Source organism: Pinus tabuliformis, chromosome 5_2 (genome assembly GCF_031772625.1).
Source record: "Pinus tabuliformis cultivar Carrire ecotype Pingquan chromosome 5_2, CPIR1, whole genome shotgun sequence".
Taxonomy (NCBI): domain Eukaryota; kingdom Viridiplantae; phylum Streptophyta; class Pinopsida; order Pinales; family Pinaceae; genus Pinus; species Pinus tabuliformis.
Window position 1 is genome coordinate 242732491 of NC_142306.1, and position 14530 is coordinate 242747020.

The window sequence follows — 14530 nt, forward strand, 5'->3', positions numbered from 1 at the left end:
AAAAACCCATTTGAGAAGAAATCGCGCTGAACCCTGGGTCAGAATTTCAGAGTTTTTCGCGCGATATTTTCGGAGATATGATCTGAGGAAGTTGGTCTTTTTGCAGACTCCTGAATTACACTCAAAACAGGTGACCTGGGGAAAATCGTCATAACTTTCTTTCTGAGCATCGGATTGAAATTTCGTAAGAAGTTACAGAAAGAGGACGGACTGTAGTTTTCTTTTATATATGTTTCAGAGTCAAAGGTTGAAACAGTGACACGTGGCACGTCGTACAAGTTCGCTCTACTGAACTAGTCTATAATCAAGTCACTGTGGGAGATTTCGCATAACTCTTCCTTGGAGAATCCAATTTGGTCAGACTTGTGGCATTGGAAAGAGGACACAGAGGGCTACTACAGGTCACAAATTCAGAACTAGATAATCAGAAAGGATAGAGATACATCGGAGGCAATATCGAGCTCCTACAAAGTGAAAAAAGGTGTGTAGATTTTCTTTAATTTTTGCTTAAGCTTGGTTTGAAAATTTATTTTGAAGGAATTCAAAGGGCATATTAGAGAATTATTATCGGTAACTGATGCCCTGAGGAAAGAAAATGCAAACACCCAGTAAGGAGCCTGAAAGCTCTAGCATGACTCATGAAGAAGAAGAAGAAATGCTATATGATATATCAAAATTACAAGAACAAGTGCAACAAGTGTCACTTGCACAAAAAGCAACAGAATCTAAAATGGATGGTTTAAGGAAAGATGTAGAAGCTAAGATGGACGGTTTAAAGAAAGGTGTAGAAGCTAATATGGATGGCATGGAAGCTAAGGTGAATGGCATGGACGCTAAAATTGATGGCATGGATGATAAGATGGATAAGTTGCTACAAGAAATGGTCACTAAGGGTGAAAGAGTACTAAAGGAAACTCATGATGAGAACAAAAGAAATGTTAATCATGATTCCATAGACTCTAATGTTGGATCGAAGACTCACCATGTTCCAAAAATCGATATGAGGAAGTTTGATGGCAAGGATCCCGCCACATGGATATTACAGATGGAGCAATTCTTCGATCTCAATAATGTGCAAAACACACAAAAGGTACGTATGGCAACTTTATATTTGGAACCAAATCAGTTTGTATGGTATCAATGGCTTTGTTCTCGTAAACAATTTATCACTTGGGCAATTTTTACGGAAGAATTGATAGCACATTATGAGGATACAAAAAGCAACACTTTTTTTAGCCAATTGATAAGTCTCAAACAAAAGGGTTCAATAATGGAGCACATTGAGGAGTTCCAAAAATTGAACATAAGGGTAAAAGATATTCCAGAGGAGCATAGGATTGATGTGTTCATAGGGTCTTTAAAGGATAATATCCAACATGATGTGCGCCTTTGGGAACCTGATTCATTAGAGAAGGCATTCAGGTTAGCAAGAAAAATGGAAAGCAAAATTATGGCAACTAGGAAGCATACCATTCACAACTATAAAGACGGAAGTGTTGTTGCCCATAGTCTTCCACAACCTACAAGGTTGACACCACAACAATTGGAAGAAAAAAGAGCAAAAGGGCTTTGTTACAATTGTGATAGCAAATACACAAAAGGTCATAATGTGCTGAGAAGAAATTATTCTACATAGATTGTGAAGAGGAAGAAGAAAAGGAGCAAGAAAGGTCAAAAGAAGAGGATATATTCCAGGAACAAAGCCTAGATGAAGAACAAATAAATCCGACCATATCTTGTAATGCATTGGTGGGAATTACCACTCCTCAAACCATCAAGATAGAAGGACAAATCAAGAAGAAAAAGGTAATAGTGTTGATTGATTCAGGAAGCACCCACAATTTTATTCATTGTAGGGTAGCAAAAGAATTGAATTGCTTCCTATATCCAGCACCAGAGTGTCAAGTGATGATTGCAAATGGAGGAACAATAAATTGTTCTGGAAAGTGCCATAATATCAAGCTATCCATGGGAGAATATGTATTGACTAGCCCAATGCTTTCCATTCCAATGGGAGGTGCTGATGTTGTACTAGGAGTCCAATGGCTACAATCCTTGGGTACAATAGCTTTTATTTTCAAGAACTTTTCATGAAATTTTCTGTGGAAGGAAAGGAAGTTGAATTAAGGGGTATTGCAGGGAAACCAGGAAAGATAATCAACTCTAATGGCATGACAAAGCTTCTAAAAAAGGAGCAAAGAGGTGTAATTGCACAATTATGTTCGCTAGATGTTTCCACATTGGAATCATCTATTTCTCCAGATCTCCAAAAAGTCCTGGACAATCATTCCAAGGTATTTGAGACTCCCAAAGGTCTCCCACCTATGCGTGATCATGATCATGCTATTCATCTGATTCCAGGAAGTGTTCCTCCAAACATCAGGCCGTACAGATATCCATATGTCCAAAAAAGTGAAATTGAACGTATGGTTGCAGAAATGCTAGAGGCTGGTATAATTCAACCGAGTCAAAGTTCTTTCTCAGCTCCAGTAGTATTGGTGCACAAGAAGGATGGATCATGGCGCATGTGTCCAGATTATAGGGAGCTCAACAAGCTCACTATTAAAGATAAGTTCCCCATTCCTGTCATTGATGAATTACTGGATGAATTGCATGGATCAATTTACTTCACCAAGTTGGATCTTCGTTCGGGATATCATCAAATCAGAATGAAGATTGAAGACATTCCGAAAACGGCATTTAGAACTCATGAGGGTCATTATGAATTTTTGGTCATGCCTTTTGGCCTTACCAATGCACCTTCAACATTTCAAGGTTTGATGAATTCAATTTTCAAACCATTCCTTAGAAAATTTGTGTTAGTATTTTTTGATGATATACTAATCTACAGCAAGTCTTGGAAGGATCATGTTGAACATGTTGACAAGGTGCTACAACTATTGGAGGAGAAACAATTATATGCAAAAAGATCCAAATGTTTCTTTGGAGTCCAGGAGGTGGAATATTTGGGTCATATTGTATCTCATGAAGGAGTTAAGGTAGACCCTAGCAAAATTAAAGCCATTAAGGAATGGAAAATCCCCACATCCATAAAGCATCTGCGAGGATTTCTTGGGTTGACAGGGTATTATCGCAAGTTTGTTAAGAATTATGGGAGAATAGCAGCACCTCTAACAACATTATTGAAGAAAGATTCATTTTCATGGACTCCGGAAGCAACAAAGGCCTTTAAACATCTTAAGGAGGCAATGTGCCAAGCACCAGTCTTAGCTACACCGGACTTCACAAAAACCTTTATTGTGGAATGTGATGCTTCAGGAAATGGAATTGGTGCTGTTCTAATGCAAGATGAAAGACCCATTGCTTTTGAAAGTCGTCCAATCAAGGGAAAGTTTTTAAGCAAAGCTATTTATGAGAAGGAAATGTTGGCAATACTCCATGCACTTAAGAAATGGCGACCCTACCTAATGGGAAGACACTTCAAGGTAAAAACGGATCATGATAGCCTTAAATACTTTTTAGAACAAAGATTATCCTCTGAAGAGCAACAAAAGTGGGTCACAAAGATGTTGGGTTATGACTTTGAAATCATCTACAAAAAAGGGAAGCAAAATGTGGTGGCAGATGCACTCTCAAGAAAGGATGAGGATGTGGAAGCATTGTTGTGTGCCATTTCTATTATCCAACCAGATTGGATAAACGAAGCAAAGGAGGAATGGAAGAATGACGAAGAAGTGTGGGCACTTATTCGAAAGCTACAACAAGATTCAAGTACTTCTGATACATTTAGCTGGAAAAATGATTCGTTATGGTACAAAGATCGCTTATACCTCTGTAAGAATTCCCAGCTAAAACAAAAGATTCTTATGGAATTGCACACTTCTCCCTTAGGAGGGCACTCAGGATTTTTAAAAACTTACCACAGGGTTAAGAAGGAATTTTTTTGGGATGGCCTTAAATCAGATATTCAAAAGTTTGTGGCGGAATGTTTGGTTTGCCAACAAAATAAAGTTGAAACAATTAAGACACCGGGTCTATTACAACCTTTATCCATTCCAAGCCAACGTTGGGAGGAGGTTTCAATGGATTTTATCACAGGTTTACCCAAGTCTGAGGGAAAGAGTGTCATCATGGTGGTAGTTGACAGACTTACCAAGTATGCACACTTTTGTGCATTATCACATCCATTTAAAGCCAGTACAGTTTCTACTGCATTTATGGAAACAGTTCAAAAGCTACATGGAAACCCAAAGATTATTGTAAGTGACAGAGATCCCATTTTCACTGGAAATTTTTGGACATAATTATTTTCTTGTCTTGGTACTCAGTTAGCTCATAGCTCATCTTATCATCCTCAATCTGATGGGCAAACTGAGATAGTAAACAAATGTTTGGAAGGATATCTTCGTTGCTTTGTATCTGATAAACAGACACAATGGGTCAAATGGTTGCCTCTGGCTGAATGGTGGTATAACACTTCCTTCCATACAGCAACAAAAATGACCCCATTTATGGCACTTTATGGGTACCAACCACCATCAATCACATCATATTTAAGAGAAAATTCTAAGGTTCAAGCAGTGGAACATCACATCGAACATCAACAACAAGTCCTCCAACTCTTAAAGGATAACCTCGTGTTGGCACAAAATAGAATGAAACAACAGGCAGATCAACATCGCAGTGAAAGAAGTTTTGATGTAGGTGATTGGGTATTCCTACGGCTACAACCATATAAGCAAATGTCCCTAAAGCAAGCTAAGAAGGATAATAAATTATCACCAAAGTATTATGGTCCGTACAAGGTGTTGGAAAAGATTGGTACTATGGCATACAAATTGGAGCTTCCTGCAGCTTCTCGATTGCACCCTGTTTTCCATGTTTCATGTTTAAAGAAGGTTATAGGCGACAAGCTCCCAGTTCAAACAATATTGCCAGAACTTGACGAGGAAGGAAAAATTATATTGGAACCGGAAGCAGTCACAGAAACAAGAACTCGACAGCTACGAAATCAATCAATTTCAGAGTATCTTATCAAGTGGAAGAACTTATCCGCTGAAGATTCCACATGGGAGGATGAGAATTTTATGCAGAAGTATCCAGAACTACTCAAGTGTTGAGGACAACACTTTTTTGAAGGAGAGGGGCATGTTGTGTCCCTATAATACTAGTGATTACCCCATTACTATTGTAGTTATACCCCTTATTTATATTGTTGTGCCCCTATTACCCACATATTGTTATTTCTGTGCCCCATAGAATCCCTCTATTATTATTTTTGTGGCTTTATATTATTATTGTTAGGTCGGCTGGATTATATTGTGACTCCTTAGACTCCTATATATAGAAAGGAGGTTTTGTCATTTGTATCATCCAAGAATTGTTCATTCATGTAATGTAAAGGAGGTTGCCCCCTCGAAGAGGCTGAATTCTAAGGCGTTGATCTATCTTTTCTATCTTTTCTTGCGCTGGTTTCATAACAGACATAGGTAGAGAGTCCCATACCCCAAATTCCCTCCCTTAGCCCTAAGACAAACTAGAGACAGAGCTGCGCAATAGATACCAATGAAGACTACAAGGACCCCAGTGAATTCCATAAAGCACAAAGATGAGGAAACCCAGAAAGAAAAAACGTCCACCACACTTAGACTTCCAATTACAAAGAAGTTCCTAGGGCCTAGAGGTAGGGCCATATTACTTACTAGACCAACAAAAAAAGAAAATCACACCCTTTTAACTTATGCAGTGAGACCGTGCAATTGAGTTCTCATCCTCACCACTTCCGACCAACCATAGGATAGTTTGCCACCCTTCAACTCTTTGGGGTCACAAACCCTGCGAGTTAGCACACCATAACAACCGAAGCACAAGCCTCACTGACCTGTATTAACCTTCTGCTCCCAAGCGACCAATCAAAAGAACATGCATAGGTTGGCGACCCGTGCATACTTAACATTTTCCCTACCACCTTCCTAATCACCCATAACAAAAAAAACAATTGCTGAAAACAAATTGTCACCCAAGCTATAAACTCACTGACTTGTCTCTCGAACCTTCCGGGCGTCCTACACCACTTGCTTATGGCCTTTGTCATGCATCGTCCTTTTAAAGTGTGGGAGGGCCACATCCCCTCCCCTCGTTGATCTCACCATTTTCATCCACCCCATCAAGGTTTAATACACTAATTTTATATAAATCACAAATATAAAATATATATATAAAAAAATTATTATTAATAATTTTATTAATTTGAAAATTGAATTAATTATCATGATAGTACCCTCTCCACTTTTGTATAATAATAATAATATTATAATTATTCAATTTTAAGGTCACGACCAAGCTGACACCAAATTGGTGTATGAGACCCCCTTGTTTGAGGGACAAGGGACCCACCTCTGCGCAACAATTTGACTACTAAAGTCTATGAAGGCATACATACTCTAGCCCCCTCTGATTTTGAAACTATAACCTCTTAAGGGAAAACACATGCTCTTAACCATTAAACCCACTAAAACTCTATAAATATAATATTAAAAACTCCGATATTATAAATATATATATTTTTAAAATTTTATTTTAAAAGATCATTAAACCTACTCAAATTATATAAATACGATATTAAAAACTCAAGATATATATATATATATATATATATATAATTTTATTTAAAAAATCCATTATATTTACTTAAAAATAGAATTGAAATAACATTGATTACAAGTATATAATATCTATATATAGTATTGAGTCTTATTATTTTGTTCCCTTTTTAAACCTCATACACTTTGTGTCACCTCCTAAAATCTCTTCATTCCACTTGATAAGATTTTAAGTACTATTAAATCTAACTCTATTATTTTTAAAATTATTTTAAAGATATCTTATTATACATCGTTCTCTTTTACAGATGAAAGAAAATTAAAAGAAAAAAATTGAAAATCTTTCTGCAAGGGGGGCTTAATCAACTTAAAATAAAATACACCTTCGGTTATAATTTAGGCACGCACTAAACGATATCCACTCCTGGCATTCAATTTGACTTCTATATTCAACAAACCCCTAATCAGTTGTCGTGGGGATGAGCTCACCATGACTCCGTCGTGAGAACGGCTAACCGAAAAATTAGGCAAAACCAAACGGAGTTGGTACGTGGGTTGGTGTACACTATAGTGGGTTGGTAACAAAAAATTGACATACAACACTCAACCCTGGCCCCACTCACTAGGTGACGCGTCTTTTAGCGTGCATGAAGGATAACGTGGACTAAAAGTGAAGTAGGAAGGATGACGTGGATTAAATTGGGAGCACTAGTATTTTTTATATGATATTAATTATTTTTTTAATAAATTAAGTTGAAATTAGGTTAAGGTTAATAGATTTTGAATAGAAACATCATTTATCCATCTGAATGTTTTTTTAAAAGATAATTAGGTAGAGAATTATATTAATATAGGGAAAATATATAATATTTTTTTTTGTTATTTATTATTATTATTATTTTTGAATAATTTTTTTATTATTGTTATTAGGTAAATTAGATTAGTAACACATTAGTATATTTTTAATCTATATAAATTGTAACATAATAGTATATTTTTACACACGAGTGCACGGGTCAACGGTTGGGGCAGTCGGTTTTCTCGCACCCCACCAGCGATCGAGTCCCTGTATGTGGCACTGCGCGACAGCCTATAGTGTTTCATTGAGAATGTACGATATATTGTGATTGATGTGATGGATTCGCTCCACAGCTTCGGCTGTTGTATCTGCTCGCTTCAGCGTATATATGTAATATGTTGCTTCTTCAGGGGGATGTACTTCCCCCTTGAAATAAATTGTACCACAAAATTATAAAAGAAGTAAGAATTTGAAAAAGTTTAATAATTTATTGAATGTTCTAATGCTTTTATCTTTATAATTGTAGCCTTGCTACTACTACTATGCAAAACAAAATTTTATTAACAATAACATTTATTTTGATGGTAAGTCCACCTGAATGGTTTCTAGAACCTTTGAATCCTCCTTAAAATTAGAGAAACCCATATCCACTATCTTCTTAGCTAGGGTTGTGATTTTATCATTAAGATTCCTCATCTACATATGCACTTCCTCAATGTTGAGTATGTTATCTTTTTGAGTTTTTGAACGCTCAAACCAACACTTTTCCCCTTATTGTTTTTGCACCGCTAGTACAGATTAATGGTTAGTATATATCTAGCTTGTCTAGTTTTGGTATTCCTAGTTTTTGGAATCTATCTTTCCACCCCTTCCTCTACCTCATAATCAAAGTTGAATTTTCTCTCTACCCTTGCTTCACTTTTCGCATATTGGCTTTCTCTTCTAGTTTCAAAAGGAGTATTGTGCACATAAGTGGGTGTTGATCTTTCTGCCATTTATTGAGCCCTTGAACCTAGAGGTTGACGAGTTCCCTATGCCCCTGATACCCCTAGACCTAACACCTCTCGACATTGTGAAACCACAGAAAGATGAAAAAAGAGCTTTGTCAACAACTAGGATGGGGGCAATCTAACTCCCATACATAGGTAGAACCAAGACTAAGACCCATGGAAGAAACAAAGTTGGATGTGAGACTTCAAGGTGGGATGAAATCCAAAGACTTCCATGAGTGCAAAATTAGAGGGGAATGGCAAAGAAAGTTCTATTTGGAACCAAGAGAGGAGCTTGCAATTTTACACGTAAATTCAAAACATAAACTAATTCTCACAAAGGGACTAGAACCACATAAGGATGTCCAAGAATGACAACACTTCTTTGAGCCATAACGCATGAACACAGACTCAAAATGACTCTAATCTTAACACCAATGAGAAAAATTATCTTCAAAACATTTAAAAATAGTGAAGTCAAAAAAATCGAGTAGTAAAAAAAAAATAATACTAAAAAACTACCTACTTTCTTACCAAAAATCATTAACTAATAATAACTATCCATACACTTCTCAATAAATTTGATATAGATCACATAAGCTTAAATTCAACAACTACTCACCCCTTTCCTCACTATAAAAACTCTACTATCATCTCTCCCATATAATATTATAATCCCTGTTAAACCCTCTATCCAAACACAAACCTATATAATTAAACCTACCATATCATGCCACCCACTCATACAAACTACATGGTGAGTGGATCATCCATCCCCACTTCCCCGACGGTGACATCCCTTCATTATCTCCCTTAAAAAAAAGACATCCACAATAAAGATTAGAATCCTTATGTTAATGAGACATTTAACCATCTCTATATTAACGAATTATAGGTTAAATAAAATTAATTTTAGTTAAATGTAAGCTGGACCAACCTTGTTGTTGAATAAAATAAACATATATAGTTATATTTGTATAGTCCCCTTTCTACCAATTAGATGCTTGCTAAGAGCCACATGCTAAATTAAATTAATATTAGCTTAACTTAGGCATTGAGATACTTCTGTTATGTTAACGAACTGAACCTTAAATTAAATTAAGGTACCCCACATACATCCTTACCAAACGCCAAACAGGAGGTCAAATAAATGAACGGTGGAGCCAAATAATATGGTGAACACAGCTCTGTTTAAAGTAGGAGGCTCAGAATTTTCTTTAACAAGGTAAATGATGTTTCTAATAAATGGAAGAATAGCAAACTTTTTGGAAAAAGAATTGGATAAATTTTTTTTATCATTGGAAATCTCTAATGATTCAGATCAAGAAAGAGTGAAAACGATATAATGTAACTAGGGTTTCCTAGGGTAAATTATGATGTAACTAGGGTTTCCTAGAGTAAATGGTAAGAAGGCGGTTTCCTAGCGCAATCTTACCTACTTTCAGGACCAAAGGCAAAATATCGAACCATCTTCTCCTCCACCACTATAAATATTACACGATCCCAGCCTCTATCCTGTGCCACACAGCCAAGCTAAAGCAAGGTCTGTGGATTTCCGGAATCTCTAGATCTGGGCTGACATCCGGATCATTTCTCCTTCCCATTTTTTCATCTGGGCAACACTAGTGTGCCCTTTCCTACTTTGGGTTTGCCATTGCATTTCCTTGTTTCGTTCTGAATAATGGATCCCGTGAACGTATGGGGCAACACGCCACTGAAGGTTGTGGACGAGGAGATCTTTGATCTGATTGAGAAGGAGAAGAGAAGGCAATGCAGGGGAATCGAACTCATAGCCTCCGAGAACTTCACATCCCTGGCAGTCATTGAAGCTCTTGGAACTCCCCTCACAAACAAATACTCCGAGGGCATGCCTGGCAACAGATACTACGGTGGTAACGAATACATAGATCTCATTGAAAATCTGTGCCGATCAAGGGCCCTCCAGGCCTTCCATCTGGATTCCGAGAAATGGGGTGTGAATGTGCAGCCCTACTCTGGGAGCCCCGCTAACTTCGCAGCTTACACAGCCCTGCTGAACCCACATGACCGCATCATGGGGCTGGATTTGCCTTCTGGTGGCCATCTCACTCATGGATATTACACCTCTGGTGGTAAAAAGATTTCTGCTACATCTATTTACTTTGAGAGTTTGCCTTACAAGGTCAGCCAGGAGACTGGGTTCATTGATTATGACAAGCTGGAGGAGAAAGCCCTGGATTTCAGGCCTAAGCTTATTATATGTGGAGGAAGTGCTTATCCCAGGGACTGGGATTATGCTAGGTTCCGTTCCATTGCTGACAAATGTGGTGCCATGCTCTTATGTGATATGGCTCACATCAGTGGCCTTGTTGCTGCTCAGGTACCCTTTCTGTTTTCCTTGACATTCTCTGTTACAATTCCTTGAATAGATCATGTTGAAGGCATCCATGTTATATATTTATATCCTGTGTTTCTTTACATGAGTTTCTTTGGGCTTCTCAATTAGTGGTGTGCTTTATGGATTTGAATGAATTTGAGACTTTAGTGCAATTTGCCAACTTCTGGTCACCAGATATTTCCCATCGAGTCACTATACTCACATGCACGGTAAGGTACGTTTCTCTGTTAAATTGGCTGATGCGTGTAAGATGGTTCTGATCATCATGGTTTAAGTTTTAGGGTTGAGGAATGAGAGCTTTCTTTCGGGTATTTCATTTGCACTTTTTGCTCATTAAGGGAGAAGCATGCTTGTTTTACTCTAAGGGACGTGACAAACATGTGCTGCATCGTCTTTTTTTGGAAATGTTTGAAGAAACAAGGCCAAAGGGGCTGCATCATCGAGTAAGGGGCAGGTGTTTTGGTCATCATAAAACCTGGACTTACGTGCTAGTTCCGATGGGTATCTTATCCACCAAATTGTCTGGGTCCGCAATTGACCTCATCCTTTGAAACTCATGAAAGCCGTTCTTTGAAACTTGCCACCCATCCTTTGGAAGTGATTCATATGCATTTTACAGTGAGAAATTGTACTTGAATTGAAATATCTGATTTGGACTGATTATTTTCAGATGTTTTTACTGTTTTGTTTTTTCCATATGTAAGGTGTGTTTTAAACTGGTCAGCGTTTCAGATCCAGGTTGTTTGCGTAGTGAATGCCTATTCGTGGATTATACCATGTTCGTGTTCTGAGATCTTGTTCTCCAGTTTAGCATTTTTAAATGTACTCAATTATGCTACTCTCTATTCTAGCAGTACATACCTAGTTGTGGCCTGAATTTTGATATATCCTTCATATCATCTACAACCTTTTCGTTGGGATGACAAAAATGAAACAGGTCTAGTGAGTTTTGGAGCATACCCAAGTTCTTTGAAAGTAAATTGCTTAGCACTATTTGGACTTTGAGATGAGTTTCTGTGCTTCACAGAAGCTACATTCTCGGGGTTAGTTCTCTAACTTGCTTAGCATGCTTTTTGAGAATCACATGTAATTTAGATCTGTGGATTATAAATGACTGCCATATTAAAAAAAGATCTTGGATTCACATGAAGTTTCCCCATTTTTTGGCCCTTTTTTAAGATACAGTTCTGTCGCATGCTGGGATAGCATTCCAGATGGTATTTTCTTGATATCAAGAATACATACTTGTTAGCGTAAGGTCTACAATGTAGTATGTACATCCATGGAAAGGGCACTAGCTCTGAGATGTGGATGATATTCATCACAAGAAGTAAAAAGCTGCTTCCTTAATATAAATGCATAGAGTCATTAAATGTACGAAATTGGTTACTTTTTAACCCCATCTACATTGTTGTTGCAATTCAGGAAGCTGGAAATCCATTTGACTATTGTGATTTGGTTACCACAACCACCCACAAGAGTTTGAGGGGTCCAAGAGCAGGGATGATCTTCTATAGGAAAGGCCCAAAGCCTCCTAAAAAGGGACAGCCAGAAGGTGCCCTCTATGATTACGAGGACAGAGTAAACTTTTCTGTGTTTCCGTCCCTTCAAGGAGGGCCACACAACCACCAGATTGCAGCATTGGCTGTGGCTCTTAAGCAGGTTATGACTCCTGGTTTTAAGGCCTATGCCAAGCAGGTCAAGGCAAATGCGGTTGCTGTTGGTAACTACTTGATGAGCAAGGGATACAAGCTTGTTACAAGTGGGACAGAAAATCATCTAGTTCTGTGGGATCTCCGGCCAATTGGACTGACTGGTAAGAACATTTAACCTTGACTAACGTGCAATCTGTAATTTGAACATACTCTGGTTAATTTGTTTTACTTCATTTATTAAGAACTTTGGAATCCTTAAGAGAAATATGCAATCAATTATTTGCTTATTGCAGGAAATAAGGTGGAGAAAGTGTGTGACCTGTGTAATATAACAATCAACAAGAATGCAGTTTATGGTGACAGTAGTGCTCTGTCCCCTGGGGGTGTTCGTATTGGTAAGTGAATGCTGCATTTAAATCTCGTAAGACTAGTAGAGTAATCATGCTTCAACAATCTTCAGTAGAATATTTCAGTTCGTATTATGAAGAGATGCTGAGGTTAGAAATATAATAGATAAGACGGCATTCACTAGTGGGTGATTGGAGATTGAATCTTGATTGTTTGCATTGGGTGTTTTTATTTCGTTAACATGTTTGTTCTGTCATTGTAGGTACCCCTGCTATGACCTCCAGAGGTCTGAAGGAAGCCGATTTTGAGCAGATTGGAGAGTTCCTCCACCAGTCTATTATCATCACTTTGGCTATCCAGAGCGAACATGGGAAGCTTCTCAAGGACTTCAACAAAGGTTTGGCGGGCAACAAGGACATTGAAAATCTGAAAGCTCAAGTGGAGAAATTCTCTGCACAGTTTGATATGCCTGGCTTTGATGTAGCTACAATGAAGTTCCAATAAGTGATCATAGGAATATCATAATTCCTTTTCCTTTTGGGTGCATTGCTGTTAGCATTAAAAGTTGGTAGCTAGAGGGATATATTCTATAGCTTGATGAATAAATATGTATTGCTCGCGAGTTTCACAGTCCTCAAAATTTGAGGACTTATTTACTGGTGTAATCAGTAGAAGATGACTAAATTTATTAGTCAGATGTGTTGAATTGATTTTTCAGTTAAACATACACAAAGTCTAGTCTTTTTCCGGTGTCATCTTTGTAATCTTCTGCTTTTGTTTACATGTCCCATGCATTGGGCAAATTCTGCAATTGGAGCTATGCAATCTTATTTTGTTAGCCGATTAAAAGAAATACTTATATGTAAAATGGTGATAGTTCTCTATCGGTTTCAATAAACAAGTTACTTTTGTGACTAGAGGGGAATTATACATAGCCCCATATTTTTGTTTAAATAAAAAATGTATTGCTCTTACTCCATGGGAGTTCGTGAGGGAGAGCTGGGAAATTCATTTTGCCTTCTAAAACTCAACCAGATCCTCCATTGGTCCTGTTTCTCTGGTAATGACAATAATTCAGATGTAGTATACCCTTTTTCATGGTATTTGTTAATCATTTGGAGGCATTTCACCTTGTAGATTTCATGTGCACTTTGTTTGAGTTTTCAATTTGCCCAGGTTTGTTGGGATGGTATTTTTTCTTGTAACTATTTTGCGTACACTTCACGGAAGCAGCAGTTATAGGTGGATGGTTTTGTCTCTACTTTAAGGACCATAGCAATGAAGGCTGAGCCAAAAACTGCATCTTGATTCTTCCCGGCTTACTCAATGCCAAGTGGCCTATGCAAGCAAATACAACCATGGGTTTCATCAATCAGTGCCAAAAATTAGAGGCTTTGTCCTTCATTTCCAGAGACAATTTGTTATTTGTTTCTATTCCTGCTACAAAAATTGTTACCGCAATACCTTTTTTTTTTGTTTCTATTCCTGCTACAAAAATTGTGACCGCAATACCTTTTTTTTTTGTTTCTATTCCTGTTACAAAAATTGTGATCACAATACCTTTTTGTTTGAGAAAAAAATCTGTATTTGCTAACAATACCTTTTTGTTTGAGAAAAAAATCTGTATTTGCTATTTCAAAGGAAATCAAAATATTAAACTGATCAAATTTTCAAGCATCTTATTCTCGGATTAACCTTCAACACACAGCCAGGCCACTCTTAAGACTAATTCAAACGTATCTTGTTCTGTCCAGCTTACACATAATTAGCCATACAAAAACCCTAAAACTTAAAAACGC

General features: G+C 37.5%; 1 protein-coding gene across 1 annotated transcript; it reads left to right on the forward strand.

The window, feature by feature from the left end:
* The first annotated feature begins 9848 nt into the window (after positions 1-9848).
* LOC149158440 (serine hydroxymethyltransferase 4-like) lies at positions 9849-13486 on the forward strand. Its single transcript, XM_089436218.1, has 4 exons — positions 9849-10710; positions 12154-12544; positions 12677-12778; positions 12994-13486. Exons 1-4 carry the CDS (start codon positions 10033-10035, stop codon positions 13233-13235), a joined length of 1413 nt encoding a protein of 470 aa, XP_089292344.1. The 5' UTR covers positions 9849-10032; the 3' UTR covers positions 13236-13486.
* The last annotated feature ends 1044 nt before the right edge of the window (positions 13487-14530 follow it).

Bases quoted from the DNA above. Each gene is read 5' to 3' on its own strand.
- LOC149158440 (XM_089436218.1), top strand. From the start codon at position 10,033: ATGGATCCCGTGAACGTATGGGGCAACACGCCACTGAAGGTTGTGGAC. The intron at 10,711-12,153 runs GTACCCTTTCTG...GTTGCAATTCAG, and splicing joins GTGGCCTTGTTGCTGCTCAG to GAAGCTGGAAATCCATTTGA. The intron at 12,779-12,993 runs GTAAGTGAATGC...CTGTCATTGTAG, and splicing joins CCCTGGGGGTGTTCGTATTG to GTACCCCTGCTATGACCTCC.